The 25,933-nt window shown below is 46.6% G+C and overlaps 1 protein-coding gene across 10 annotated transcripts in view; it reads left to right on the top strand.

The window, feature by feature from the left end:
• The first annotated feature begins 8,769 nt into the window (after positions 1-8,769).
• The window catches only part of Wwox (WW domain containing oxidoreductase), an 875,116-nt gene continuing 857,952 nt past the window's right edge, over positions 8,770-25,933 (top strand). For 2 of the 10 annotated variants that reach the window (XM_048792594.1, XM_048792597.1), the window contains exons 1-4: positions 8,770-9,147; positions 15,238-15,302; positions 16,165-16,222; positions 19,726-19,904. In XM_048792594.1, the coding sequence (XP_048648551.1) occupies positions 8,786-9,147; positions 15,238-15,302; positions 16,165-16,222; positions 19,726-19,904 (664 nt within the window). In that variant the 5' untranslated portion in view covers positions 8,770-8,785. The remainder of the gene's footprint in view (positions 9,148-15,237; positions 15,303-16,164; positions 16,223-19,725; positions 19,905-25,933) is intronic. The other 8 variants (XM_048792595.1, XM_048792600.1, XM_048792598.1 and 5 more) reach the window with 7 other exon arrangements.

The following is a 25,933-nucleotide window of genomic DNA, read 5'->3' as shown; positions in this document are numbered from 1 at the left end:
TGAACTAGATAGCACTCGAATTACCTCAAAGACTTAATTGTTTTTATGAGAACACTTAAAATCTATTCTCTTAGCAATTTAAAAAAATACTACATTGTTGGTGAGTATGGCCACTGTGTTGTGTAATAGATCTCTTGAGCATGTTCTTCCTATATAACTGAAATTCTGGTATCCTTTAAAACTGATGTGGAAAACTGAGGAAAGTCGGTAATTGAGTTACTCACCTTCCACAGGACAGCTGATTTCAGATCTTCAGATGGGTGCTGTGGAGTGAACAGGGCAAGACTGGAGGGGTGGACGGCCTGGGGCCAAAGTTAAGTTCCACTTCTAATGACCCCCGATGAGTTACAAGTTAGCTAACTTTTTTCTGCCTTCATTGCCTCCTTGGTAAAACAGGAAAATAACAGCATTAAATCTTGCTGGAGTGGGGGGTGGGGTGGGTGCTGGGCCTGTGGCTCAGGGTTAGTGCATTTGCCTGGCATGTGTGAGGCACAGAGTTCGATTCTCAGCACCACGTATAAATAAATAAAATAAAAGTCTATCAGCAACTAAAAAAATATTTTAAAAATATCTTGCAGGGGTTTTGTGATAACTAAATAACAATCCACATAAGGTTTTAGCGCAGTGCTTACAACATAACAGAACTTGTTCACAGTGTTTTGTGCTTATTTGCCCCAGGGCAGTCTCTGTCCAGGTCCTTTGCAGGCATTTCTCAGGCTGTGTTTACCACCCCCCACCAAGGTACTCCCCACTTCCACCTTCCCCATGGGGAAGCCGAGGCATAAGGTGGCTATGTACATTGCGGGTGGCATGGCCCAGTTTGCACAGAGACGTTAAGCAGCCGCTGGGTTGTAGTGTTTCAGAGGTCGTTAGAGATGTGGAAAGCTCTCGGGGACTCAGAGAAGGGCAAAGCTGAAGAGACTCGGAGAACAGAAAGGCAGGCGATTTGGGTCTTGAAAGAGCAAGGAAATAAATTCATCCTATGTTTTCAGCTGGAGAATTAGGACGCCTTCCCAAGTGCCCACTGGAAACAGGAGGTGACATGAAGTTCAAGAGCAATCTGTCAGACTCCAGAGCTCCTGTGCCCCTGCCTCCGGTCCCCATCACTTCTCTCCATCACACCCCTCCACTAACTGCCCCCCCCCAGCCCACAGCAGCCAGGAGAGGACCTAGCACCTGCTCTTTTGACCTTTATTGTAAAAATTCAATCATAGCTCCAAGTCCCTCACCACCAGGAGCCAAGGGCAGGGAATGACTTTTTGTGTACAATCCATTTGATTTCTGCTAGGTCAACAGAACATACTTTGTGGTCTAGAGGAGATAAATCAGGCTATTTAAATCCCCAGCAACTACAAATAGTCTCTGGATTTAAGAAAAAAAATAATCAAAAAATGTGGATAGATTTAGATTAGTGCAGCTACAAACTATGTAGATGGTATTAGTCCTCCCCCATCCCTGCCAAATTGTATTCTGGTGTGGCTTGTAGCTCGGAGCAGCAGATAGAACATTTGAAATAACAGCAATGGCAATAATGATAAGAAGAGGGCCATAATAATTACTGTAATCTGAGTGCCTGCCCTGAGTTGGGCATTATTCTGGGAACTATCTGTTCAATGTACTATTTAATTTTCTCAGAAATCTCATGTGAACGGACTTCTGATTAAAGATGGTGTACTTGACGTACACATTCACAGCCACTTTCTCCTGAAAGTCCATTAAAATGGCAAAACTAATGCTTTTTATTTTGTCCTCATCAATAACTACACAAGGAAAAAGACATCAGGAAAGATGATTACAAAAAGAACATTTTGGAATGTGGCAATCAAAAGAGGCACATGGGACATAACTTTTTGGATTAGTGGCAGAACACTCAAGCCAATAATGATTAAAACACACACACAGTTTCTTTTTCTTTTTTTATATTTATTTTTTAGTTTTAAGTGGACACATTTATTTATTTTATTTTTATGTGGTGCTGAGAATCGAACCCAGTGCCTCACTGCGTGCTAGGCGAATGCGCTACCACTTGAGCCACATCCCCAGCCCTTTCTCTTTTTTATTGTGAGACAGGGTCTCCCTAAGTTGCTAAGGCTAGCCTTGAATTTGCAGTCCTCCAGCCTCAGCCTCCCGAGTTGCTGGGATTTCAGGTGTGCGCCACTCTGCCAGGTCCACTCATATCATTATTGAAGGGTTGGATATGGAGAGCAATGGAAGAGGGAATGGGTGATTGGAGGAGTAGATGGTGTGATGACAAACAGATGACGGTCCCTCGGAGAGACAGAGGAACGGGGAAGATGAACCTTGGATCAGGTGTGAATGCAGGAGCAAGGAGGCTGCATCACCAGCACCAATTCCAGCCCTGCTGCTCCTGGGGAGACTCTGGGGGAGCCACTCAATCCCTCCAAGTCTCAGCTTCCTCATAATAATAGACTGAGTGACACCCAGGTGACCTTGGAGAGGCCAAGAGGGCTGATTCTGTAAAGTTCTTACAGAGTCACTGGGAGAGAGAGCTTTTTAGGGACTTTGTTAATAAGTTATAGAAAAAGAAGAAAGAAAAGTCTCTGTTTCCCAAGGCTCTTGGTGTGTCAACTTAGTACTTCCCACTGTAACATTTAGCTCCAGGTTCCACAAAACTCTTTTCTCCTCCTCCTCCTCCTCCTCCTCCTCTTCCTCCTCCTCCTCCTCCTCCATACAAGGGATTGAACTCAGAGGCACTCAACCACTGAGCCACATCCCCAGTACTATTTTGTGTTTTATTTAGAGACAGGGTCTCACTGAGTTGCTTAGCACCTCACTTTTGCTGAGGCTGGCTTTGAGCTTGCCATCCTCCTGCCTCAGCCTCCCGAGCTGCTGGGATTACAGGTGGGCACCAACGTGCCCAGCACAAAACTCTTTTTATGCTCCTGAAAGCCATGGCTTTTCCCCCCATTTAGTCTTTTTTCCGTACAGGCCTTGAATCAGGTACATATTGTCCCCTTCGAGGTGGAGAGCAGGATTGTCCCCACCTGGGCTTGTCCCCTCTACGAAGAATGCTACTGTCAACTCTGGTTCCTTGTGTCTCCAGTGACCAGCTGGACCTGTGGATGATGATACCAACGAACAGCCTGGTGCCTGGCACTTAGTGCTGTCAAGAGATGGGTGTCAAGTCCCTTTTGGGAGGTAGAGGCCCCACTTCTTTGAGGAGGACATGTCTAGGAAATTGCTGAGTGGACAGGGGGTGGACCATAATGAAGGGGGGGGAGAGAGCCTGGACATGGGACAAATGCAACCCTATTGCACTGGGGTGAAAGAAGGAGCGCATACCTAGAAGGAAAAATTGAGTGGACAAAGGCCATAGGTCCCAACTTGTGACCCAGAGGGATTAAGTGGGGACAACACTTTCCCAGAGCAGGAACACCACCAAGAATACCTTCGGGTCATCTTGCTGATGAGCTGAGTGTCAGGGTGCCAGGGGTGTGGAAGGAGGAGGCGGAAACACAGAGCCATTGCTACAGGGGTACTGAAGTATTAGATGTTTGCAACGTCATGACCTAACTATTTTAAGCATGCCTCTATTGGCACCCCAGGTGGCCCTCCCAGGTGACTAAGTCCTCCTGTCCCCCTCTGCCTGCACATCCTCTGAGAGCCTGGAGTTGATTTAGGAGGGCTTCAAAAATGCAGGTTTGATTGTGTTACCACCTGCTTAAAGGGCTCCTTGGCTTCTTTTGTGATGAGTCTCAAGACAAATCCTTCAGGAGCCCAGAGGGGAGTGTGACCACACCTCTGAGGTGTTCCAGAGTAATTCTTAATAGCACCCTCTTTTCCTCCCCAGAGTGTCTCAGTTTGGGATATAAAATAAAGCAGTCATCCTACCTCAGAGGCAGAGTGGTCATTCCTTGCCTCCACTCCCCGTCCTGGGTTCCAGCAGGTGGGGCCAACACCTGGCCAGTGCTGAGCAGGTCAGGCCGGCTCCCCCTGCTGCGCTCAGGCCCTTCCCTGCCTTTTCCGGATGCTTCTGGGTACTTTGACCCAATGGTGAGCCAGGCTATTCTTCTCCCCTCTAGGATGGCTTCTGCAGGGTTTGCCGTCAGTGACGGTCCTTTCTCAGGTCCAGTCCAGGCAGGACAACCTCCTCCTTGTTTCTAGCTTCTCAGTTTCCTTCCCATGTCCCTCCACCCCATGTCCTGGAAATAGCACCCTGCCCTTGTCCATCTCCCATTTGCAGCATGAACCACACTTGTCTCTTCAGCAGTTCCTCTGTCCCCTGTGTAGTGAATTCCCTCTGCAGATTCCACGTTGAAATACTGGTTGTTTTTCCTGATTGACCCCTGATCGATACATTGATGACACGCATTGACTTGTTTAAACTCCCAACACCACTATGAGGTGGGCACCAATATAAGTTGCATATTTAGACAATGAAACTAAGGGATGCCCAGGGACTTGGCCTCTGTCACCCCGTTTATAAATGACATTAGCTGGGTTCCAAAGATAAACTATAGGAGGCCCTAACACCAGCCCTCTCCCTGTCTCATACCAGTACAGTTCTTTGGGTGTCTGTTGATCCTATCCTGACCGCGGTTTTTGGATTATAGGGAGAGGTTTTTTTTTCCCCTCATAAATAATTGCTTTGAGTCATTGTTTGAATAATCGAGACACAAACATACCTTCCTAAATAAGGCCACATCGACCAGGAGAGCGTTTCCCCAGAATTCTCCCTTACTTGTCACCCCCACCCCCTGCATTTTATAAGACCCACCCTGGAAGCTTCCCAGATTCCATTAGTATGCAGAGCTTGGCACCAAACGTCAAGCCTAATTTTGGAAGGAATGATGATATCAGTCGAAGCAGGTTTGCAGAGTTGTTGGGGTGCTGTGTGTGGGTGGAGGGGGCAGGAAAGGACAGTCGTCATGGTCATGACCAACTCAAGAATGGCAGCTCCAGGAGCCTCACACTGAAACTCGTGCCCCCTGCATAGGTATTTTGAATGATGCCAAATCCCATTCAACAAGATCGTAAAGAAGCAAATTCTGCAACATATTTATTAAGGAAGTAATCAGAGAAAGGTAGGAAGGAAGGAAGGGAGGGAGGGAGGGAAGGAGGAAGGAAGGAAGGAAGGAAGGAAGGAAGGAGAGAGAGAGAGAGAGAGAGAGAGAGAGAGAGAGAGAGAGAGAAAGAGAGAAAAAGTTTGAATGTAGAAATCCTTGCTGAGAACTGGGCATTAGCCTTCAAAATCGTAGGCGGAGAGGGCCATCTGGTGTGGAGCTGAGCAACCACATGGTCTTTTTTTTTTTTTTTTTTTTGTTTAAAGTTTCCTTACTAGGAATCATTGTGATTCAGTTGATCTTACAGAAGCAAATCATTCTTGAGGTTTTTTTTTTTTTTTTCCTTAGGGTTGCATTTCGTGGACCTTGGTTTATGCCCAAGCTGAATGTTTCTCAAACCCATTATAATCTTATTAACCAGGTAAGTAAGGCTGGCCTGCTGACAGATTCTTACTAGAGCAAAGTCAAAGCCAGGAGCAAGGTAACCTGCAGGAGGCCGGCAAGCATGGCCAAGAGAGGAAGCCAGTAAAGAGACAGCAGAACAGTAGTCTGGGGCTGGTGGCTGGAGTGGTGGGGACATGATGCCCCAGACCATGGAAGTGGGGTGGGGTAGAGGAAATAGAGTTAGCTGGAAAGGGGGACTAACCGTGAAGGAGGCCCTTAAACACAGAGCTACACCCCCAGCCCGTTTTATTTTTTATTTTGAGACAGGGTCTCAATAAGTTGCTTAGGGACTCACTAAGTTGCTGCGGTTGGCTTTGAACTTGTGATTCTCCTGCCTCAGCCTCCCAAGCTGCTGGGATTACAGGCATGCACCACTGTTCCTGGCTAGAAACTGTAATTCTAAATCTAAGAAGCGCCATGAGCACCCTCAGTTTTACTCCCCAGGCCTGTTTTCCTCCAGATACAAGTTCTTAATAGATGCATGAATTTTAGAGTATCATGAGTCTATATGATTAACGCCTACACACGTTGCTAGCTTATGTGACACATTTTCTTTAGTCTAAATAAAGCCAAGGGAAAATATTGTTAGACACTTACTTACGAGCGTATTCCAAATGCTTTCTGTTGACTGGGTGATGACCATCTGGAGATCCTAAAAGAACTGGATCTCCTTAAGCTACCCTGGGCTCCATAGTGAAGACTGCTGAGCTCACCAGCCTGAGGGCACCTCCCCATACTTCCCATGCTCACTGTTTACAAATTCTGAACAAATCTCCTTGCTTTCCTAATTAATCTTTGTGCCTGTTTTGATGCATCCTGAAGTTCATTTCTGGGGCATAAATCAAGAACCTGCCAGGGCTGAGTTGAAATCCCCTTCTCCCTTCTGGGGGACCTCCTCAGACCCCTATTTGGTGACAAAACCACAAGAGAAAAAAATCATAGACCTGTTCTTGGGTTTCCAGTTCAGTTCTTGTGAATTCTGACCATCAACCCTTGTTCTGAATCAGTGTCTTCTCCTTGGAATCAGATGAGTCTGACTAAAACAGTGTGTTGAACTGAAGCCAGAGTAGAAATCCTGAAATCTGCAGGTTTCAGTAGATCTGTGGTTCTTAACTGGGTCCAAACTGGCAACTTCTGGAGGTATTTCTGATGTCACAACTGGGATGTGGGATGCTGCTGGCATCTAGTGGGTGGAGGTATAAAAATGCTGCTAGACACCTCACAGTGCACAGACAGTCCCCAAGAAACTCTGGCATCAATGACAGGAGAAGCCCTGCAGGGAATTGATCATGATAACAGGGGACAACAGAGGGTTGACCCCGAAGTTTAGAATTCTTCCAGAGAGACCACTACCCATTTTGGAGGACATCATATGGGATTATCCATTGCCCAGTCACAGTGATACCGATGACAAGCACTGCTTCCCCACATGTTGAAGTTTGAACATTAGAGAAGCACGCTGAGGCAAGCATATAAAGCTTGGAGGCCATAGCTGGTATCCTGGTATCCCAAGAAGTAAAGTGTTCTGCCCTTTTTATATGTCCTAGGCTTTCTTTGTCCCCCTGCCTTTCCCCATTATCTTTCTCCTTCCTGCTTATGTGACTAAGCCCAGGAATGCCCCATGGGGTGGCCAAAAGGTGGGAAACAGGTGGGCTGAGGGGTGAAGGGCAGGATGGTGCAGCCCAGGACACATTAATTAACAACTTTATAGCTCCCTATAGGGAGGGAAAATTCCTGGGACAGATTATCCTGTTAACAGGTTGGAGCAGGGTCTGGTTCTTGATAAGGGTGGCAGAAGGGCTCTCAAGGAATTAACGTTTCAATCCCTTAGGGGACAGTCTCCTATTTGCCGGGATTACTCAAAATTGGCCTCCTTGATCCAACCTGACTCGATGTACCCATCTATGCTGACTGCCTGTCTAATTCTGGCTTCAACAGGAAAGTGGTGCCAGCAGGGGCTCTGACCTGTGCAACCCAAGAGCAATCTAAGAAGTCACTGCTTGAACAGAGACCACAGATGGTTGGGGAAACTGAGGCTAATCAATTTAAGTATATCCTTTCACCTCTCTGCAATCAGGGGACTTTGTGAGCCAATTTTCTATTCATAGCAAAGGATTAAATGGTCTTAGGTGACAGGTGAAAGGGACTGACTAGAGGTAAGCCGAGGAGCAGCAGATGTAAATTGAGAAAATTCATGTGATGATAAGTTCAAGGTGGGACAGCAAGCCTGGTCACACTAAAAGGTGCTTTCAATACTTTAGCTTTTGGCTGAGCCTGTTCAGGAAAGTGTGTCTCCCTCAAGAGTATGCCAACTAGGACTCCTACAGTAAGAATCAATATTAGGACTGGAACATAAAAAGCAACATTGTTGAAGGTCAAGTTGAAGATATGCTCTTGGTTTTCAGTACAGGACATTTATAGATAGTATGCTCACCAGGTGTTCAGAGATGACATAAGGCAGTCTGCTTCATAAATTTGGAAATTTTGCTTTTAATTAGTTCAATTCACAGAGGGCTAAATCTAAAAATCACATTTTCATTTGTTAATTTAATAAACCTAGCATTTGTCCAAGTGGTAGTGAATAAAGGAAGCATAAGATGTGGTGCTCTGTCAGATTAGTTGCAAGTTTACAGATAAGTAACTAACTGGAATGTAGCAATGGGGTCTGAACTTCCCGGAATTACCTGATTCTGTTCTTCCGTGGTCCTTTGGGTAGTTACTTATCCTTCTGAAGTGAGTCCACGTCACAGAGGTGTGGGATATGTGCAAGAGAGAGCCTATGAATTCCTGGCCACCATGCCACCATCCCTTAATGGATCCATAAACGTTACTGATTATTATCAATAGAAGCACACTATGGATGGAAGGTTATTCTGCAGGACTAGGGAATTAGGAGGCGTGAGAATTTGTAATTTAAATTTTCCAAGTTTATAATGCCACTTTTCTATGCACAGCAAAATTTGTGAATCAGCCCGAATGAGGGCAATTGGATGGTTTTTAGTCAGGAATGTTTACTCTTCCTGAGGCCTTAAAATAAGGAGGGGCTGGAGTCCAGGACTTCCCTATTAGAATCCTTCTTTTCTGCTCCACTTTCTATTCCGGTTGGGCCTAAACTACATTTCCCAGGATGCGCAATTGCTGGGGCTCCTGCAGGATTGGCTAGAACCACGCGGAAGTGGTTACAGGTCGCCCAGCAACGGGCGGAGTCCTGAACCGTGACTGGATGAGCACGCCCCTTCCTTGCCTCCCGCAGAGCGAAGAAACTCCGCCCCGTCTCTGAACTACGCAGCCTTCTCCGGGCTTTACTTCTAGCCGAGATGCAGCGCAGTCTCCTTCAAGCTTTCTCTGGTGGTCTTCCTAAGCTCCTCCCCTTTTATGTCGGGAGCTGCAAAACCCAGGAGACTGGATTACATTTACGGATCAGGCTGTGCGGCTCTGGGCTGCGCGGTGCGCAGGCGCGAGCGGTCGGGCCCCGGCGCGCGCGGCGCTCGGTTGAAGCGGGAGTGAGTTCCTGGGAGAGGAGACCCGCGGCGCGCGAGCGGGACAGCGGGCGAGCGCCTCCTCTATCCGCCATGGCAGCCCTGCGCTATGCGGGCCTGGACGACACGGACAGCGAGGATGAGCTGCCCCCGGGCTGGGAAGAGAGAACCACCAAGGACGGCTGGGTTTACTATGCCAAGTAAGGGGGCCGCAATGGGGCCGCTGGGCCTGGGACGCACCTGGATGGGTCGCACCTGGAACCCTACGGCCTCGCGCTTCGGGGGGCTGCGCCTCCCGACATGGCGAGGGCGGTGCTAATTGACAGCGATTGTCAGAGGCTGGAGGGTCCCCCAGAAGGAGCCGGCCCCTTTGTGGGCTCTGGGTCAAGCGGGGTCACCTGGCAGCGGCCAGGCGCGCCCTCTGCTGTTCAGGAGGCAGCACTGCACGGTGCGGTGATGACAGTTCCCCCAGAGAGAAAGGAATTTTAAAATATGCACAAGCCCAGCTCTCTCCTTGGGGGTTTGAAGGCCTAGGAGTATGTATTTTCCTACAAACAAATGCTGTATGTAACTTCATTATTGGGTACCCTAGTAGACCCTTTTTCCATCACTGTGTGACTTTGAGTCATTGTAAGAACTCAGCTTGTTTTCTCATCTGTAAAATGGATTGATAGAAGGGCCCTTTGAGGCAGTGTGCATAAAACACCTAATGTTCAGTCACTTACTCTTTTAGATGTGTTGGGAGCCACAGCTATCTCTGTCTTTTCAGCCTGATGTGTCTTAAATGTCTTAAATGTCTTAAATGAAGACATTAGATCTCTGTAGAGAACCTGTTGCTTCAGACTCTCCACTTGGGGAGTCTATTTTTTTTTTTTTTTAAGTTTTCCAGATAAGTGGATTATTATCTGGCTTTTAGAAACAAATTAGTATGAACACTATAATTTTCATTTAAGATAAAATTTTTTTCTTGGGTCCCCCACCTCCCCAAATTGAGTTAATTAGTTTGGGCCCTCCCTTCTCCCCAAATGTAGGTTGATAGGTAGGCTGAAATATTTTTGGTGATTCTGATCTACCCAAGGCCCAAAGTTGTGACTGCTGCAGTTATGGTGGCCAGGTAGAAAGAAAGAAAGAAAACAAACAAACAAACAAAACAAAACAAAACAAAAAAACTCCAAAAAAAAAAAACCTCTGGTGATCTTATAGAGATTCTATGTGTCAGGCCTCAAGCTCGGGCACTATGATAGTAAGACTTGGTTATTTTTTTTTTTTCAGGGGGAGGGTGGGAGAGGGTACTGAGGATTGAATCTGGAGGCTACATCCTTAGCCCTTTTTGTTATTTTGAGACAGGGTCTCACTGAATTGCCCAAGCTGGCTTCAAACTTGTGATCTTCCTGTTTCAGCCTCCCAAGGAGCTGGGGTTACAGGTATATGCCAATGTGCACAACCCAGTTGTCATCAGCTGTGCTCAGTGTTATTGAATAGACTGACATGTTAGTTCGAACACCGTGTGTGTGCTGAGTGGCAGCCTGTCTACAATGAGAGGCAAGTTGGTAGGTGGGGGCACGTTAGGGAGGCATCCTAGGACCCAGAAGAAGAAGGTGGATGAAGTGGGCAGGAGGGCAGCCAGGGCAGAGACAGTGTGTGGAGACCACAGGCCACACCTGAGCAGGTGTGTTTACACTGAGGCAGGGAGGAAAGACCCAGGTGAGGGAGGCCCTTCTGCACCTTGCTGAGGAGATGGGGCTCTGTTGCTAGGCTCAGGTCCACTGCAGGTTTGGAGCCAAGACACCACTTTCGGATTGTGTCTTTAGAAGAATTGAGGCTTGGGAGAATGAAAGGGACAATTCTAGCCGCAGAGAATGCTTCAGCAGTGTAGGAGGCCTGGCCCCTGAGCCTGAGGATGTGTGCACTGTGCTCCTCTCCTCCCTCAGAGCTGAGCCTAAACGTCACTCACTGCCCCAGAGACCTTCCCTGCCTGGGTGCCCCACCCCTGCACCCATCTCTTTGGGGATCTGCTTCTGGGTCCTCAGTGTCATTTGCAGGTTTCTTCCTGTTTGTGCTCTGTGTCCCTCTGCAGTGCAGGCCTCGCTTGTCTACCAGTCTCCCCAGCACCCAGCACCCAGAAGCTGTAGGGCAACAGAAGCACGTGGAATGAATAGTGAAGGTTAACTAGGGACCCGTGGGCAGCTGGCGTACTAGACCCCGAGGCACAGATGCCCTGACCTGCTCCTGGCTTTCTGAGACCTCTTCTGCCTCCCTCCTCTGCCTCCCTCCTCTGCCTCCCTCCTCTGTTCTCATCTGGCCACGTTCCCCTGCTGCTTCTCAAGTTAGGGCCTAGGGCCTTCCTTCTCAGGCTGGTTCTGCCTCCTCACCTACTTTACTTCATGTGGCTTGGCTTTCCCCAACTGCTTCCTTCCTGGGGACTCGTGTGTATGACTGGCGTAAGTCCTTCCTCTGACCTGCAGCAGTGTCTTTGGTCTCACTCTAGCCTGTCTGGCCCCACTATTACCATGACTCTGGGGACCAGGCTGGCTGGTGTCTCTGCTGACCCTCCCTCCAGTTCTGCAGGCCCTTTGTTCTTTGGCTCATAGGCTGACAGATCCTTCTAACTGTTCATAATTCAGCCACCCTCTTGATCTCTCCTGACCTGCAGGCCCCCTGGCCTTGCTTTTCCCTCATAACTCTGGAAGTGACACTTGTCTTCTCTTGGGAGTTTGGCAAACTTTGCTAACAGGCTCTCAAACCACCCTTCAATTTATTCCTTTTTCCAGATATTCTTTCTCCACTGCAGCAAGGTCATGCCCAAGGACAGAGATTGTAGGGTCTTGGGGTCTTTGGCTGTAGCTGTGGCTCAGTGGCAGAGCACTTGCCTCGCACACGTGGGCCTTGGGTTTGATCCTCAGCACCAGTAAAAATAAATAAATAAAAATAAATATATTGTGTCCATTAAAAAAAAATAGACCCTAGGGTCTGTGGAATTTCCCTTTTGTAGCTGCAGCACTGTCCAGTTACGTGGGTGCCCCTGGGCCAGTGTGTCCCCACAGTGCACTTGAAGACCTCAGAGGCACAGGTCACATGGCTCCAAAGCCTACCAACCTGGGGGTGGGGTGGGTGCGGTCCTCTAGGACGACCCACTACTGAAGGCTGACCTCAACCGCAGAGCTGGCAGACCTACACCCTCCCCCAGCATCTCAGAGTAGCCCCTCTGGGAGATGGGGTAGGAGGGACAAAGACTCAGTGTCCTGTCTGTCACTGTAGTTGCTAGGGCCTTCCTGAGTCTTCCTCCCCGTCCCCTTTTCCTATGAAGCCTGGAGAGATGGCCAGCTCCCCCAGGAGATGGTACCCCTGTGCCCAGGGTGGCTGTCCTCACGGTCCACTCCAGGTCTCTGTGCTAACTTCAACTCTGCTTTCACAGCTGACGCTTTAGAAGAGCGCACTTAGAAGTGGAATTCACATAATGTGATATAAATTTAATTTTGATCCCTTGGTTTAAGTTAAGATTACTGTTAATTATCTCTTTAAATGACAGAAAGCTTCCTGAAAGGAAAAACGGAGGGCTTCTGTTTAAGGGGAATAAGATAACACTTGGGGGACATGTGTCGTGATTTTCTCTTCATTAAAAAGTCATTTAAGGTCATAACTAAAAAGAATACTTTTAATTAATTTTCGTATATAAGCATTTACTTAAGCTAATCCTTGTGTTGGAAGGCGCGGTCCTTGGCTGGGCATGTTAACTCATGAGTTCTGTGTAACCCGGGCAGCGCTGCTCTTCCTGTCCCCGTGGCACCGATGAGGAAGTCAAGGCACAGGGAGCTGGAGAGCTGCTCCAAGGCATGCGGGTGGGAAAAGCAGGACAGGTGGCCTTCAGGCTGCAGCACCTTCCCTCCCAGGCCTGTCGTCTCCACTCAGGCCTGGACTCTCCACCAGGGACAGTTGTGTCCTGCCCTAGATGATGGGCAATGTCTGGGGACACTTTCTTTTGCCACAGCTGTGGGGACTGGTGTATGGGCACCTAGTGAGTAGAGGCCAGGGATGCACAGGACGGACTCCACCAAGGAATCACCCGGTCCCAGACGTCAGTAGTGCTGAGGGTCAGAAACCTTGGTTTGAACAGTTTCTGTCACCGTCAAGAACACAGATTGACAGTTTCTTCTGTTTTTAAAATGTTTTTCAGAATATATAAAAAAAAGTTCTGAGTGAGTCTGTGTCTGCTCTGGAAAGTCTATAATCGTCGTGTGTCTGCACTTGGGCCTGCTGTGGGGCAGCAGGGCTGTGCGGGCCAGGGGCCCTCTGGTTTGCCTGCTCCCGGGCCTGGTGTTCTGCTGTTAGGAGTCATCTTCTTGCTTTGTCGTTTGCAGTGCTGGGAATAACTGAACCCAGGAACCCTTTACCACTGAGCCACATCCCAGGACCTTTACTGCAGTTTTTAGAATTTAGAGACAGGTTCTCACTAAATTGCCCAGGCTGGCTTTGATCTTGTGGTCCTCCTCCTGGGCCTCCCAAGTCTCTGAGGTTACAGATGTGTGCCACTGCACCTGGCTAGAAGTCACTTTCTTGAGTGCAGACTTCTTGGGAACTAGACTGCAAGCTCATCTGATGTGGGCCCAGGAGACCAAGATGACTTTGCATGTCAAGCCAAAGACCACATCTCTTACCTTGAAGAAGTGCTCGCCTGGTGAAGTGAGGAGCAGGGGTGTTGGATGCTGCTCTGTGTTCGGCTTAGCCAGTGACCACCCTTCAGTTGGCAAGGATGAGCAGGAGTGGCTTTACTGCTGCTCCCCATGGGCTGAGAGGAGTGGGTGGGTTATGCTTTGGAGGGAGTAAAGCTTCTGTTTTGTGATCGGATTTGGCTGTGGCTGACGTGGAGGGGGTTACCTTCGCCACTGACACTGCTTGCTTGTACGGTGATGTGATCAGGCTCCAGCCCTGTCCAGGATGCATCCAGGATGCGTGCCTCACCTTGCCAGCGGCTCAGGGAGGCAGGCGTGGAGGAGCCCCACATGGCTGACCACAGCCAGTCCTGGTCATTCTGCCTGGGGGTCCTGGATCCCTCCCCTGGGGCAGAGGCCCAGCTGCTAGGAATTTGTAAAAATGACTACAAATGAAAAGACAGCCCTTGCTTGTGACTTGCAAAATTTTCCAGAAAGTTCATGCTCTATACTTATTTTCTTCAACATAAGGAAGATGTGTCCACGTTTTATTGTCTGGGTGTCAGTGATTAACACTGTTTTATATTTTGCAAGAATATGTGGCCTTTTAGGAAGTCCACTTTCTTAGCCTTCGAGTGCCTCCCACCACCTCTGGCTGTGTCCCTTGTGAAGTGGCTTGTGTTCCTGGATGCCTTGTCACCTGATGACAGATGTTGCTAGCTATTGGCCCACTGTGTTATTTATTTATTTATTTTGTTGTATGTTTATTTTATTTGTTTATTTGTATGTGGTGCTGAGAATCGAGCAAGCTAGGCAAGCGCTCTGCCACTGAGCCCTAGCCTCAGCTGTTTTATTTATGATTATATGTTGTTCTGAGATAATGTGCAAAGTTTGGTGTGGGAATCAGGCCAGTTTGTATAATTGGTTTGTTTAGAATAATGGCTTGCAATTTTGAGAACTTCTTATATGCCAGGTACTATGTAAAACTCCTTTATATGCAGTGTCCTCAGAGCAGCCCCCTGGGATCAGTACTAGAATTGTTTCCATTTTGCAGATGAGAAAATGGAGGTAAGAGGTAGAATAACTTGACCAAAGGTGCGCACTAGGTGCCTGTGGGGCCAGTTCACTGCATTCTCAACTGCCTCTCGGGACATTTAGGAATAGCTGTTAATGAAACACTTGAAAGTTTTATCTGTGGAAAGAATGCACATTTTAAGAAGATTAGCATATTCAATTATATTAAAATATCCACATTATAAATTAGACATTATGACTTTTATTATTATATCCTGGACTAAAACTAAAAGAAATACAAAACAGAACTCTTCTCTGGATATTCTGGGTGATTTGTAGCGCTTTCTGAAGTTGCCCCCCAGCTGATGGCCTGGTCCTCCTCCTCCTCCTCCTCTCCTCTACCCCCACCTGGCCTACAAGGTGACTCAGAACATTCCTGCAGGATTGCTTCTGCAGCCAGGAATGCAAGCTGTAAGATTTATGTTCTGCTTGTTTCTTTTCTGAGAGTTTGTTTTCATTACTCTTGAGAGGGTGTTATCTGGGAGAGAACAACTTTAATACAATTTATTATTGCTTAGAAATGTTAATTTTTGTTTATAGTATTGTGGATTTTTTTTTTTTTAACAGTCACACTGAGGAGAAGACTCAATGGGAGCATCCGAAAACTGGAAAAAGAAAACGAGTAGCAGGAGGTTTGTATGTTGTTGCCAAAGGAGAGAATCTTGTATTTGAAACATTAATTATGTTGGGAAAATGTCACGGACAGCGTGGTCACAGGTTGCTGTGTCATTTGGGGAAGCTGTGGTGGAGAACCATTAAGGAACTAGATGACTCTACTCTGAGAGCCTGTGGCATTTGGCAGAAGGAGGTGATAAGGTCTGGGGTGGAGGAGATGATTTCTTACTGCTCTTAAACAAAAAAGTATTAAAATGATTGGGGCCTTTGGCTCATGGCTTATTAGGTTTTCCAAAGCTGCACTGTTGGTAAAATAGCTCTTGGTTTATACTATGGAATTAAGCATATCAGTACTTTATGGAATTCCATAAAGATCACCATGATTTTTGGATGCTTGGAATAGACATATAAGAATGAAAAAAAAAAAAAAAAAAGAAGAAGAAAAAGAAGCATAAGAAGGTCCTTGCTCTTAGGGGCTTAGGGTCCAGCTGAGGCAATGACAGGAAGTCAGAGCTGCCCTGTGACCTCACACGAGGCAGCGGGCATAGCGGACAGTGGTGTTGGGTGCCTGCCGCGCCCACTGAGGCATCTCTGAGCTTACTCAAGGGGGAGTTCACACTGATCCAAGCAACGTGGAAGATTCCCCTAAATCAGGCCTGGACAGAGCATTTTAGAATGATTGAGAATGAAACAAGAGGCAGATGTGTGGGATGCAGCTGGGGCCGCGGGCCTTCTGCAGCTGCTTGGAGCAGCGGCTGCCTGTCCGGAGGGGTGGGCTTAGGGGCAGGGCTGGTGGGCACGGCACCTCCTCCTCCTGAGCTGGGGAAGGGGCTTCAGGTCCCATGGCACTCACAGACCTGTCCGTCTTTCCTGTTTCAGATTTGCCATATGGATGGGAACAAGAAACCGATGAGAACGGACAAGTGTTTTTTGTTGAGTAAGTGTGTACATAGAAACTATTGTTGGCTGCTTTACTTTTTAATAGGAATTTTTAATTATAAAAGTAATACACATTGACCTTAGAAAAATCTGCAGTGGTATGTACCTGTAATCATAGCAGCAGGAGTAACGACTTTGAATAGTTCTGGGATCATTCTTCCACCTCCTTCCAGTCTGTTTGCCTGTGCTTTCTTCACCTAGGAAATGCACCAAGTGAATGGTTTAATAACCTGCTTTTTCCACATAACATATTATGATCTTTTTCTCATATCCTTATATATTTTTAAAGAGCATATTTTATGGCTCTAGAGTATTATTTTGTACACATATACTCTAATTTGATCAAATTGCCCATTGGGCATTGATGTTAAATTTCTATTATTAGGAATCTATAATTATTTTTTAAGTATCCTTATCTGTAACCCTTTTCACATCTCTCTCTTTAAATTTGAACAGTGAACAATGGTAACCACCTGTCTGGCACACCCCTGAGTGAGGTGTATCTCTCATAATCTGTATTTCTATATCTGTACTCTCAGCCCCTGTAGTTAAGAGGGTATTATGGTTTGGATGTGAGGTGTCCCCCAAAAGCTCACATGTAAGCAGTTGCAAGAAGATTCAGAGAAGAAATGATTGGGTTGTGAGAGCCTTAACCAAATCAGTGAGTTAAACCCCTGATAGGGATTAACTGGTGGTAATTTAAGTGGTAGGGTGTGGCTGGAGGAGGTGGGAATTGGGTGTGGCTTTGGGGTATATATTTGTATCTAGTGAGTGGAGTCTCTCTGCTTCCTGATCACCATATAAGCTACTTCTTTCTGCCGCACTCTTCCTCTATGATGTTCTGCCTCACCTCAAGTCCTGAGAAATGGAGCTGACCTTCTATGGACTAAGACCTCTGAAACCCTGAGCCCTCCTCTACAATTGTGTTGGTCAGGACCTTTAGTCACAGCAGTAAAAAAGTTAACTAAGACAGAGGGGGTGTTTCCTGACTGTCAATGTTTAATGTTCAAGGTTGTGCATTTGCCAGATTAGAATAGGTTGGTTAACAGATTGATTTAAGCAGGAATTTTTTTTTTTTTTTTTTAGTCAGGGATTGAAACCAGGGCCTTGTGTATACTGGGCAAGGGCTCTACCCTGAGCCACACCTGCACAGGAATAATAGTTGTTTTTAGGAGCTATGTGTGTAACACAAACACTCTGGGGTCAGCTGGGCCTGCTGTTCGTATGTGAGTCTGCCTTATGGATTGCAGGTAATCTTCCTTTCCCAATCACACCTGGAATAAAGCATCTACAGTTTCTATTTTCACTTTTTTTAAAGTTGACCAAAAACTTACTTTTCAGAAATTCTGAATGCTGCATCTTTTCTGGAATTTCATGGCCTATTTCTAGTGTTTCCACTGTATCTGACTGAACCAAAGCCTCTTCTTAGCTACCTGCCTTTGAGGCTCTCCCAGGCACTCAGCCAGATCTTCATAGTTACAGGGGCACTTGGTTTTCATCTCTCATTATCAGTTTGTGTTATAATAGTTCATTAGGTAACGTAATTATAGTAACAAGTGGCATAAGTGGTTTTTGAACAAATACGTGAACTTTTGGTGCATTGACAGAATTGGGAGCAAATGGGCCATGGCTTGCTCAAGGGGTCTCTGAGCTGCACAGGCAGCCCACGAGAGGTGCTGACAAGCTGGGCAGGTGGGATGTTGATGCCTATTAGTTTATAAAAGACTTCTTCCTTCTTGACTTATTAGTCTTTTTCCTCAACAAATGAAGCATACCAACCCTTTGGTTGTATGTTGCAATTTTTTTTTCCAAATTTTTCTTTTAACTTTGTTGGCTTTTAAAAAATTAATGGTGGAGGTTTTTAAATGTTATGTAGTTTCTGCCTTTACATGTGTGCTGGGAGAGTTATTTCCCTTAAATTGTTTAATTGTAAGTGACCTGGGGCAGCGTTTCCTAAGCATAGTTCCTGGATCAGCAGCATCAGCGTCTCCTGGGAACTTCCCTTAACCCGATTCCAGCTCTGGGGGTGGGTTTGGCGACCTGTGCTTTAATGAGTTCTCCAAGGGTAGCTTGAGAGCCATTGGTCTACTCCAGAGAGGGGACTTTCTCCCTTTCTGAAACAGGCCAGATAATGTTTTAGGCTTTGGGGATCATATGGTTTGTGTTGGAGTTTTTCAGCTCTGCCATTATAATGCTGAAGGAGCCATAGAGGATATAAAATTGATGGTCATTGCTGTGTTCCAATAAAACTTTATTTATATTAACAAGTGGTGGGCTGTATTGCCATCTGTTATTCTACTCCAGAAGAGTGGTGGCCTTTGAAGGCAGGCTGGACCTTGACTCCCTGGTTTGTCAACTCACATCTGTGAGCTGTTGCTGTGGAGTGCTGTTTGTGTTTAGCAATCAGCTCTTCTGTGGAAGGAAAAGAAAGCACAGGTTTGTTTCTGTGGTGCAAATGCTTTGACCATAGCCAATTTCAGGCTACCAAGGTGAGGTCACTTAGGAGCTGGGAGGATGCACATTTGGCTCTGCTAAGCCAGCATGTGTCACTCCCTCATCACGCAGCACCGTAGTCTATGTATAACCCTGGGCTCACTGTGCTCACCTGACAGGCTGTGGTTATAATAAGGGTCACATTCCTGGGTTGATGGGTATAGACTTTAAATTAAGAAATGTGTTTTATTTATTTCTGGGGCTGTGGATTGAACCTAGGGCCTCATACATGCTAGGCAAGCACTCTACCACTGAGCTATATCTCCAACCCTCAACCATGTAATTTTATACACCCAAATACATTTTATATCATGAAATTTTAGATATTTCTGGAGAGTTTATAATAGTTTTTAAGATAGTTTTGTGCTGTTTTGAGGTCTTTATCTTAAATCCCAAGAATACATTTAAAATGTAAAAAATAAATTCTATTACAAGGAGCAACTTACTAATCCATATTTACCAATATATTTTAATATTATATAAATTTTAGATAACTCCAGATCAAAAGCAGCATACTTATAGGAGGCCTGGGTGTGGTCTTAAGATAAAAACCTTTAGAATTTCATTAGTTGGTCAGTTTCATATTTAGTATTAAGAATTTTTATCAATTTGAGTTTTCTACTTATCTGCTTTTGAGGCCCTTGCTCAGGGCAAAGAGATTTAATTGAAATCCATGGATTAGAGTGACTGACAGATCTCATGGCCACATGTACTTGAATGAAGCCAAACCCCAGATCTGTCTAGTGACTCCTTTGAGATGCAGGGTATGAGGTGTGGGCACTGTGCTTTGTAGTGTGCTCTGCAGCTCAGAAGGAAGGGCTTCGGTGAGCCTCTTTCCAGCCTACGCTGTAATCCTTCCAGAGACCAGGAGAGGTTCAACAGGCCCTGGTGTTTTTCGGGCTAAGGATGAGCCTTTTGGTCCGTGAGTGGTGGGTTCGCCTTGATTGAGAGATTATTTTACACTAACGAGTGCTCACTGTGGTGCTTGCTGCTTCCTGTTCTTTGCAGCCATATAAATAAAAGAACCACCTACTTGGACCCCAGGCTGGCGTTCACCGTGGATGATAATCCCACGAAGCCGACCAGCAGACAGCGGTACGACGGCAGCACCACGGCCATGGAGATCCTGCAGGGCCGTGACTTCAGCGGCAAGGTGGTTGTGGTGACGGGAGCCAACTCAGGAATAGGTAGGCTGTCAGTGTCCGTCGTCCTGTTTGTTTAGTGTCTGTGACTGCTATGTTGAAATCCACTTAAATCTAACTATAATGAAAATTTTATGGTGGTTCTCTATTTTTAAAGTCTGTTCATAGCGTTTCAGCTGCTGTTTCATTAAAATCACGGCCTTTTGAAACCCCAGCGCCCCACGACAGCTGTGTGAGGCGACCTGGGGAGTTCTGATAGCTGAATAATCAGTAAAAGACAGGAGCTATTTTGGTACTGAGGGCTTAGGGACAGCAGGCTGTGTCTAGGAGTCTGTGACCTGGTCTGTGTGGTGTGTGACATATTCCAATTACCTGAGTTGTTCAAACCAACATTTTCTGGTAATGGGATATGGGAAGGGACAGGAGGGGCAGCACATGGCTTCAGAACAAAGGTCCTGCAGGTCTCCACTGGTCACTAGGGCTATCGTTTTCCTCTGGGAATAGATCTTATTTCTTTCTAAAACTGGAGAATTCATCCTGTCTTCACCTCAGAATTAACCCCTTGACTTCTGGCCTTAGGCCCAGTGGCCACTGTGTGGAGGGCAGGCCAAGAGGGTGACCTTCCCTTGGCGTCAGGGCAAAGCAGATGCTTGGCCATCCTTCTTGGGAGGGTTTTGTTTCATTTTGGTCCATTTGTACCCATTCTGGATTAGTAAAAGTCAGCCACTCTGAGGAGAGTTTACATCTTCAGATTTGTCTATAGATATAGAAAGTGGGTCGCCTTGGGCTGTCTTCCCTCAGGTCCTCTCCAGCCCCCTGAGGCCCCCATGGTGGCCTCCGTTCTGGGCTTAGATCTCCATCTCTCTCCTTTCTAATTTTGAATGACATCTTTGACACTCCAGAAACATTCCCCAGCACCTTCAGGGCAAGGAGGGAAATGCATTCTCAGAGGGTCAGTGAGGCTGTGGACCCGGGAGAGGTTCTGACTGCGCCTGTCTGCTAAGGGAAAGAGGCAAGTGGAGTTTTTAAAAAAAAAAATTGAAAGGGATCTATGGACAATCAACTCTTAAGATCTCATCCTGGACTCAGAATTTGTCTAGCTATTTTATCAACCTTACATCGGGGTAAATTCTGTAGCATCATCACGGATGTCAAAACTGGTGGTGTGATACTAAAAATAGGAGCTGGGTCCTGGTGTCCAAGAAGCAGTATGTTGTGTTGATCGTGTTGACTGCTGTTATGTTGTGGACCCGTGCAGTGTCGAATAACTTAAAAAAAGATTTAAGGACTCAGTAAAATACCTTTGTTTATTTCAATTGACCAGAAGATTAACAGAAACACCTCGTTCCTTTAATCTTAGCTGGACAGATTTTCTTCCATCAGCGAGACGTGTACGAGTGTTGATTTTCTGTGGAGTGTTTAGCCTGCCCCACCTGACGTTAGAGAACAGACCGGGTGTGATCCATGCATTCCCAAAGATCTGTGACACCAGGCCCTGGCCTTGTCACGCAGGACCCAGAGCTGACTTGGAACATTAAAGGAGGGGACAGGGAGGGTCTGAACCTGCACAGCCCTCCGAGCTCTGGAGCAAGCCCAAGGCCTCTGTGCCTCTTCCCAGCTCCACTTCCTAAACACTTCCTCCCTTTGTCCTCAGTTCATTCTGTGGATGCTGCGGCAGGTGTCCTTGGCTGGGTGGGGTGGCAGTCATGAGCTTGGGACAGGCCAGAGGTGCGGAAGGTCCTGGGGAGACCAGCCTTTCCTGCCCCTTGCCCCTGGCTCTTCCTCAGCCCCACCTTCCCTCCGTGTGGCCCTCACCTGCTCCTTCCCTTCTCCTCCCCTTGGGGCAGCATCAGCCTGGGTGAGGGCCATGGATATTTATTCTTAATTTTGAAATAATAGTACTTCAAATTCCAGGCAATCGAGGACTTGCAAATCACTTTCCCCTGAAGCAGTGGCATCAGGCTTAAAGAAGAGGCTGCCAGTAGAGAGGCCCTGGCTTCCTGTCATGACTGAACTGGCTTTTATGTCCTGCGTGGTTGCCTGAAAGTGCCTTTGCCTGAGCAGGCTGTGGCTTCTAGATAAAGCTCTTCCTTCTACTGAGCTGTGCAACCTGCCAGGTTATGAATTGTCATCGCTACTTCATTTCTTCCCAATTCAGATGAGATAGCCGTGTGCAGAGTGTGTTGCTTGGTTCCCAAGACATCTGGGCGTTCCAGCCGCCTCTGTGCAGGTGTTGGTGGGGTACTAGCCTGCCTTCCCCGGGGCCACCAAGGGCAGTCACTCTAGAGGAGCAGCTGAGTGGCCTTGGGAACGCCTGTCTCTGACACAGTGTGGGCTGGAGCAGCAGTGACAGTACTTATTTGGAGACTGGCGACTCCACAGCTGAACACATGGTCGCCTGCTTGGCCTGACAGTCTGCTTTGCAAATCTGGCGTTCCCAGCAGCTTCTTTTACAGACTTCCCAGGAGGCGCCGTGCTGTGGAATGTGGGGCTGCTGTTGGTGAGGATCCTGGGTGTGGAGGGCACCTCGCTCCCTGTGGGGTTATACTGGGGTCCTCTGCCCTTGAAGTGGCTTTTAAGCAATTTGTCTTATTGACGCTGCCTTTCCCCTGGCTGTGAGTGATATGGAACTACTGTGAATTTTGATATTTGATATCTCCAAAGCAATTGAAGACATTCTTACTCAATTCAGCTGAAAAAGATTAGGTTGATTCTGGAAGAGAGGAGGATTTGGGAGAAATGTCGGAAGCAGTGTGGGTTCATGGAGTCCTTGTTTAGCTTGTCACTGGATTTTACCTCCGTTGACTGGATTCAGCCATCTAGATTGGGGGTGGGCAAACTACGGCCCCTTGGCTAAATCTGTCCCAAAGCTGGCCTGCTACTTGATTTTATAAATAAAGTTTTATTGGAACACAGCCATGCCCATTTAGTGTGTCACCAGCAGGGTTGAGTAACTACGGCACAGATCATATGGCCCTTTGTAGAGAAGGTTTGGTGGTAACCTGTATTAGATGGCCCAGCCCCTCTCAAAGAAGAGCTGCCTAAGTGTCCCCTAAATTGGCCCCATGAGACGAAGTTTGGATCAGTGGATACTCCACCCCTCAAGAGGATGGTGGCAGCACATGGCAGGTAGCTGAGGACATCCCACTGAATCCCACGTCCCTTGCCCCAGGCTCTCCCTTTTTAGGTAGCTGCAAGGATTCAGATGTTGTCTCCTCAGAAACTAACACTCTTCTCTCCTTGACCTTTGTTTAACCAGCTTTATGAACCCGAAGAACTTTGTAGATTGAGAGCTGTAGCTTGTGGACCTCTCCCTGGAGATCAGCATCTCAGTTTCCAGGGGCGACATCTCTTCACCAGAGCTCCTGGTAGCAGATCAAGAGGCCCGGAGCCCCACAGTCCCACCGCCACCCAGTCGAGGCGAGGGAGCTCCCTGCCGTCGGTGGCAGCGTAGACTGAGCAGGAGGGTCTCCCTGAAGTTAGCCATGGTGGCTCTGATGTCATAAAGTCAAATGGAAATGGCTTCGACATGGTGACCACTGCACACAGTGCTGCGGAGACTCAGGAGAGGGAGTGTCCTAGGCTAGGGAGTGTCCACAGAAACTTGCTTCTGGACTCGGCCTGTGAGCTGATTCGGCCCTGGGCACATGGTCGTGTGCAGTGGCCCCGGAGTCTGCAGACTCATTATGGTGCAGGTTTGTCTCATGCCTAGACCTGGGGTAGCAGCTGGTTCATGGTCTCCTGTGAGGGCTGCACTTGAAACCCTGCAGACTGAAGCCATGAGTAGGCAGGTTATTATCATCGTATTTGTGGAGAAACAGCCAGGGCTTTGTCAAACATCCAGTTACAACGATGAATAAGTACCAGCGAATTAGATTCTCCAGTCTAACCTCACGGTCATGGAGATCCAACTTTCTTCTTGTTGCCACCTGAAACCAGTGGTGCTCAAATTTGAGTTTTAAATTCCTCTCTGAATTTAGTCAGGATAAAAAGTTTCTTTTACCTTTTGAACCTTTATAATGTTGGACTGTATCAAATGTTGTGGCTTTAAATCTGAAATAGCCTGGCCTGGTTTTGAGTTTTGAGCCAGAGGACCCATTAATAAAACCAAAATTGTTTTACCCCGGAACAAACATGAGCTGGCCACTCGGTGTGCTAGTGCACTTCAGGGCTGATGCCCTCGCCTGCTGGTGGTGTTTGTATTATGCTGCCACCTCCCTGAGGCTATCCCAGGAGTCTCTCTTTCTCACACACATATCAAAATTTACACACTTTGAGTTATTAAAAAAAAATACTTTTGCTTATGATGTTGAAGTCACCCCTAAATTTGTTCTCCTTAAGCAAAATGAAGGTATTCGATTTTCTTTCAGGGAATCCCTAAGTGTTAGTATTTTGTAATTTTATGTTAACCCATTTCTAAAATGTTGGGGTTTTACTCCTAAATCATGAGCTGAAATTATGGCATGAAGCGTGATTGCCACACTTTTATCCTATAGATCATCATCACGAAAAGTCCATATCTGGTGTAAATTCTCCCTTCCTGCATGACATAAGAAAATCACTCTCTCTTTAGGTAGAGAAGGGTATTTGTCCTTAAGGTTTTAAAGCCACACTCCCCAGCCCCGCACTCTGTACACTGTCTTCCTTTATAGGCCACATCTTTGTTTTCTTTTCCATAACTAAGTGTTACTTAGTTTTCTTGCCTAAACTGTGCCATTTGCTCTCCTGTCCCTCCCTAAGTTATTGTAACAGATCCATGAACCCCAGGCTCTGGGCTCACTTACATTTGGTCATCTTCCTGGACAAAACATGTCTTGTGAGGTCAGGGCACTGTTGGTTTCCTACCTACTTTGTTGACAAGGCCTGCGCCACTGGGATCTTGGCATTCTTTTAAGAACATGCTCTTTAAGTAGAGGAAGAAATTCCAAAATAACCAAAGTGACCTTTTGGCGATTAATTAAAGATATTCATGACAGTTATGCTGTTATGCTAAAATATACCCATGTATCAATTATAAGTAAAATGAATGAAATTTTTTTCATTCTGAGAAACTGTTGAAAGTTTCGAAAATATTGGGAGATGTCCTTAGATGGCATTATGTAAAATTGACAATTAGTCCCTTAATTAGTGCCTTATGCACTAAAGAACCTTTTTTTTTTTGGAGACAGGGTCTCATTAATTGCAGCTCCTGGGCTCAGCCTCCCCAGTAACTGGGACCACAGGCTTAAGCCTGCTCCTGTTTACATTTATGTTCTTAGACACTGAACCTACATGGAAACCACATGCTCATAGTGTTGAGAACTCCTCCTCTGGAGCAGGGGACAGTTGAAGACATTTGCTGATGTGCATCTCATCCTTTGCTGACCCCATGTTAAACCCCAGGAGGTGTGTACGTGTGGGTGTGTGGGTATGCCGGGCTTATCACCCGCTGTGTGCACTCACATACACCCCTCCGTGTCCACGCGCACACCTGGTTAGACCTTAGCTGAAACAGTTGTCACAGGAGGTTATCAGCTGAATTCTGTATTTGCACATAGGTTTGGATTTTGACCTTTCATAGTGTCAGCATAACAGATGAGGGTTGCAGAAGCCACTGTTCAGTGAGAAAATGGTTTGAACTCATGATTTAAAGAGAATATTTTAAAATATTATCGACCCCAATTGAGGGTTTGTAACTTATGTAAATTCAAAAATCTGAGACAATTTATCTTTTGCTTCTGCATAATACAATGACATAGTAAGAATTGTAATGAAAGTATTGTATGCGTTTCCTGTAATTAACCTAAAAGCACAAATGTGAATTTATATTTTAAACTTTCTCCACTAGAGGGCTCTGTTGCCCTTCCATAAGATTAAACAAAAGAGGCAGCTTCTCCATCTAGTTTTCTCCCTCTGGCCGGTCTTGCTTTCATTTTTGTTAAATAATGCCTTTTCCTCTCCTAACATATCTTTTAGGTCTTGTACTTCTCAGCAATAGAGTTCAAGCTAAAGACGGTTATTAATGTCTCTGTTTCTTTTCCTCTCTTTCTGCTTTGCGTTTTTGTTTTGTTTGTATGGGATGCCAAGGATGAGGA

This window comes from Marmota marmota, unplaced genomic scaffold (assembly GCF_001458135.2).
Source record: "Marmota marmota marmota unplaced genomic scaffold, marMar, whole genome shotgun sequence".
NCBI classification, from domain to species: Eukaryota; Metazoa; Chordata; class Mammalia; order Rodentia; family Sciuridae; genus Marmota; species Marmota marmota.
The sequence above is the reverse complement of the archived record's forward strand: the minus strand, read 5'-3'. Positions and strand labels throughout refer to the sequence as shown.